Raw genomic sequence first — 4238 nt, forward strand, 5'->3', positions numbered from 1 at the left:
TAATAATAGCTTTCTCCTTCTTAGGTGTTATCTCCCTAGGCTGGCTAGATTATTTAGCATCCTTAGTATATTCTATTTAAATGCGTTCACATCTTCCAGGGCTGAATCCACAGTCTTTAGCGCGTTAAATCATCTTCCAGATAGATTGAGGAGGAACCTCTAGATTATTAGCAATTTCCTTAATATCAATACCCCAGGCTAGAGTGGTTAAACCCAACCCAAGAACCTGAACCCAAACCGGCCCGAACCCGCCATGGGCTGGGTTCGGGTTTAGGTTCTAGGGCCCATGGGCCGGTTAGGTTCTAGAATTAGAACCCATCTAGGGTTTGGGTTCTAAAAATGGGTTTTAATTATAATACCTAGTAATTAGAATACATTAGATTCTATACTAATATGCTATATTTATATATATAATCATATTATATATATATATATATACTAGATACTAGTATGGTATTGAAAAATTAAATACATACTAACTAGATTAGGCAGGCAGAGAGTGATTTTTAGGCTCTTTAGGTTCTATTTAGGTTCACTACCCTAGAACCCGTGGGTTATGGGCTGGGTTTGGGCCCTAGAAATCTAGAACCCGAACCCGGTGGGTTGGGTTCTAAAGATAGGGGAACCCGGCCCAACCCGTGAAAATAACCACCCTACCCCAGGCTACTAGCCTGAGAATCTGAATGCGTAATTCAACTGGATGATAGCCATTCTTAGGAATGGTAAGTAATAGATTTGATGAAAATATTGACTTTGGATAGTATCAAAGAGTTGAATACTAGAATATAAATAAAGATTTTCCCCTTTAGATGCGTTACCATACAAATTACTAGGGGGGCTGCGTCAGCCGGATACAGCCAAGCTTACTAGTGTGGGTCAACACTTTTGGTGCACGCCTCCGTAGTGAAAGATAGTCTTGGAATGCGAGATTTTCCGAGACAACAGTCGGGCGGATCAAGTAATGATCCGAAGAGAGCAACTTTTTGGAAGAGTGTCCCCACTCTACTTGTAACATTGCCCCAAAAAGTTGAGACTTGAGTCTCGACCTTTCCTCTTTGGGGGAAAGTTGGGTACGGGAGGGGGCCCCCGGATACCGCCGGCCATTGGCCGGACAGCACTTTAGTGCGTCCTGAAGGGGAAAGGTGCCGTCGCAATAACACCAAGGATACACAGGCATGGATATTCCACAGTGTTACGCTCAGGTACGAAAGGTTCAGAATCAATCATAGTAGCATTCAGGAAGCAACTAAGCATGAGGAGAAGGAAGAAGGAAGGATGGCAAGAGAGTGATCTAAATAGTAGAAGCATGCAGATCTGCCTAAGGAACAAGGCATCAATATCAAACACCTATGAATCATCACACACAGCCTCATTCTTTCGTGCGTTCATATGTCCTTGTTATTAAGCGTGTTTGTGCGAAAGTAATACACCCACGTTGTTCTAAGGAGCTTGAAGAAGGCAAGATGAAATGACCACCTTTCTTAGGCTTGTTATGGCGATTTGGATCTATGCAGTATGTGAGTAACTTATGACGATGGTTTAGTGGACATATCTACTGTCACAATTTGAGTCTGCAGGTTGGTTCGTACGCAGGCAAGTATCGTCAAGCCTAATGAAATAAAAAACAACACTACAGAGCCAGTGGACGCTATCCACAAGGCTCGTTGGTGCCTGGCAGCTGCGGGGCACGGATACTGCCAAAATGATTTAAATGTAGTTGTATCCATACGCCATGGCCTCATGCATATAACCCACGCCCTAATAATTTGGGCATGAATGAAGCTGAGGCCAGCAAAGGCGATGATGATAAATAAAGAAAATAAAATGCTGCGCTGCTCCTGCATCTTTTGGTTAATAAAGCACACACAATATGTAGAGCACAGTTGACACGCACCGGAAAAGAGACGGAAAGTGATAGAATAGTGACTGCACCCAAGGATAATAAGGCAGATATCATATGGGCTGCCCAGTGTTGTAGAGTAGAAACACACAGATACTGGCAGACGTCAGTATCGCTCTCCTTCTATTTCGTCACCCTCACCTCATTTAAAATGAGCAAAATAAGCATACTGCCTATTTCCAGCTGCAGTATCAGCCAAGGCAGATCTGATATATGGTTAGAGAGGAAGCTGAATTGGCCAAAGGAGCAACCTACTGGTCTTTAGGTTTGCTCTCAAAATTGAAAGCAGAACAGATATGATTGATCCCAGGAAGATGAAAGCACCTATGACGGCTTGAGCGGCGATGAGTGGTTCATTTTTTAGTCTTTGCCAGCTCATAGCCTTGATCGACATGAGCCAGAGGGCAAGACTTGACCCGCAGCAAATTGATGCTATCGTTGACGCAGTCAGCTGGAATAACAGCTGGGAATCCATTGGAGTTTTTCTACTTGGTCAGGGACGGTTCGTGTCCATTTTAAATATATATAAAATGTTCTGAATTTCCAAAATCTGGCTTGAAGGACTCTTCCATAATACTCGGCACATAGCAGCTGCCTTGGCAAAGCTTTCTCTAACTGATCGAGGAGTAGGTCACTAAGTTACGCCTTCCAGTGGGACGGATATTACCTCTTCCTCCCAATCATCCACTTAATCCTATTACAGGGTGTGCTACTAAGCCAAAACATGTCGCTATGACGCCTCAACGGTAAAAAAAAAGGCAGCCTTTTTGATCTTGTCTTGCCGTAGAGCCTTTGACGAAACCGTAGTGGAGAAGGTGGCACAAGGATGGATGCGTGACGCGAGGGTCGACATAGAGATGGAGGGAGAGATGGAGGAAGAAATGGAGGAAGACATGGAGGAAGGAAGAAACGGAGGAAGAGATGGAAGAAGAAAATGGAGGAAGAAAATGGAGGAAGGAAGAAAATGGAGGAAGGAAGAGATGGAGGAAGAAATGGAGGAAGAAACGGAGGGAGACACACGATATTTGAGTAATCCAAGACCCTATGCAGCCCCACTTTCGTCCCGCAGCTGTCAGAAAGTCGAACGTCTTGGCTCTACGTGCAGATTATAGGATCCACAATGGACAACAAAATGTTTTCACGGGAGGCGTTGAAAGCTGTAAATACGCAATATGCCACAAACATTTAATGGACTTATCCGGGTCTGCAGATTATAAAAGGTGGAGTTTCCCCGTCATTTTACAATTTTCTCCCTTCAAGCAATAGCAGGTCCCCAGAGCGAATCTAACGCTGGCTCTTCACATCAGTATATCTCGACTTCAAATCCTGAGCTTGTTGAGTTAAAGTTCCTTGCCCAATATGTCCATCGGTGAATACTCTGTCGACCATTTTCAGACCCTTCCCTCCCTGGCGATTGCACGCACCAACTTTATGAAGCTGAATGGCGATGACCTTGTGAAAGATGTCTTCAAAAAATTCTTCATTGAGCAGGGCATGGATCGCACGTTTGGTCTCGCCATGCTTCACCGTCATTTTGACCTCGAGCCTGGTGAGATGCTTGTTGATTACGAAGGTACATCTGTACCTTGGAACACATGCCATGTCTCCGGAGTGAAACCTCCTCAGCCCGCTATCTGGGCAGTCTCCTCTGATGGTGAATTCAAACCGACTGAGTTCTATTTCTCGGAGGGGAAGGGCCTGACTATCGGGGAGGGAGAATTACGTTTCATGAAGCGCTTTCAAGAATTACTTCATGAGCACAACGTTACCCAATCATTTGGTCTCTGCCGATATCCTGGAGACGATTTCAATGGTTTGTGTGAAATCACTCATGGAAGAGCCAATATCAACCTGAAACCAAATGATGTACGTGGAATCCAGGATGTATCTTGAGGCGGTAACTAACTCGACCTGAAATAGTGGCCAAAAGACCTAAGTGCTGTGGACACAGCTTGGTTTTTTTCCGAACCAATCTGGACTCGCGGATGTCGATGCACCTGCAATGCAAGCAGTCCTGATCACCCTCATGGAGTTCACATTTACACCATGTCTGGATAGGGACGGCGTGCCGTGAGTCTTTGCTGCTTTTGTCTAAGATGATAAAAGTTATGATAGCTTGTGACAGCTTGCGTCACGTTCCTTTCCTTAAATGCACTTAGCTTTAGCTATACACTCTCTACAAAAAAATTGCCTTTGGTCCATTACGGGAACAGTATGCTGTAGTGTGTGATGTATAGACAGATTTTCACAATTTGGGCATAAATATGTTTCTAATATCGCAGCTTTATGCATATTTTGAAATCTTGCAGTGTACATGCGCAACTCACCGTAATGATTC

The 4238-nt window shown here is 44.3% G+C and overlaps 1 protein-coding gene across 1 annotated transcript; it reads left to right on the top strand.

The window, feature by feature from the left end:
* Nucleotides 1-3259: 3259 nt before the first annotated feature.
* Aspvir_009550 (uncharacterized protein) lies at nucleotides 3260-3793 on the top strand (the record flags this gene model as incomplete). Its single annotated transcript, XM_043272691.1, has 1 exon — nucleotides 3260-3793. The coding sequence occupies one exon, from the start codon at nucleotides 3260-3262 to the stop codon at nucleotides 3791-3793; it is 534 nt and encodes a 177-aa protein (XP_043128626.1).
* Nucleotides 3794-4238: the final 445 nt, after the last annotated feature.

The sequence above is a fragment of the Aspergillus viridinutans genome, assembly GCF_018404265.1.
Source record: "Aspergillus viridinutans IFM 47045 DNA, scaffold_8, whole genome shotgun sequence".
Taxonomy (NCBI): domain Eukaryota; kingdom Fungi; phylum Ascomycota; class Eurotiomycetes; order Eurotiales; family Aspergillaceae; genus Aspergillus; species Aspergillus viridinutans.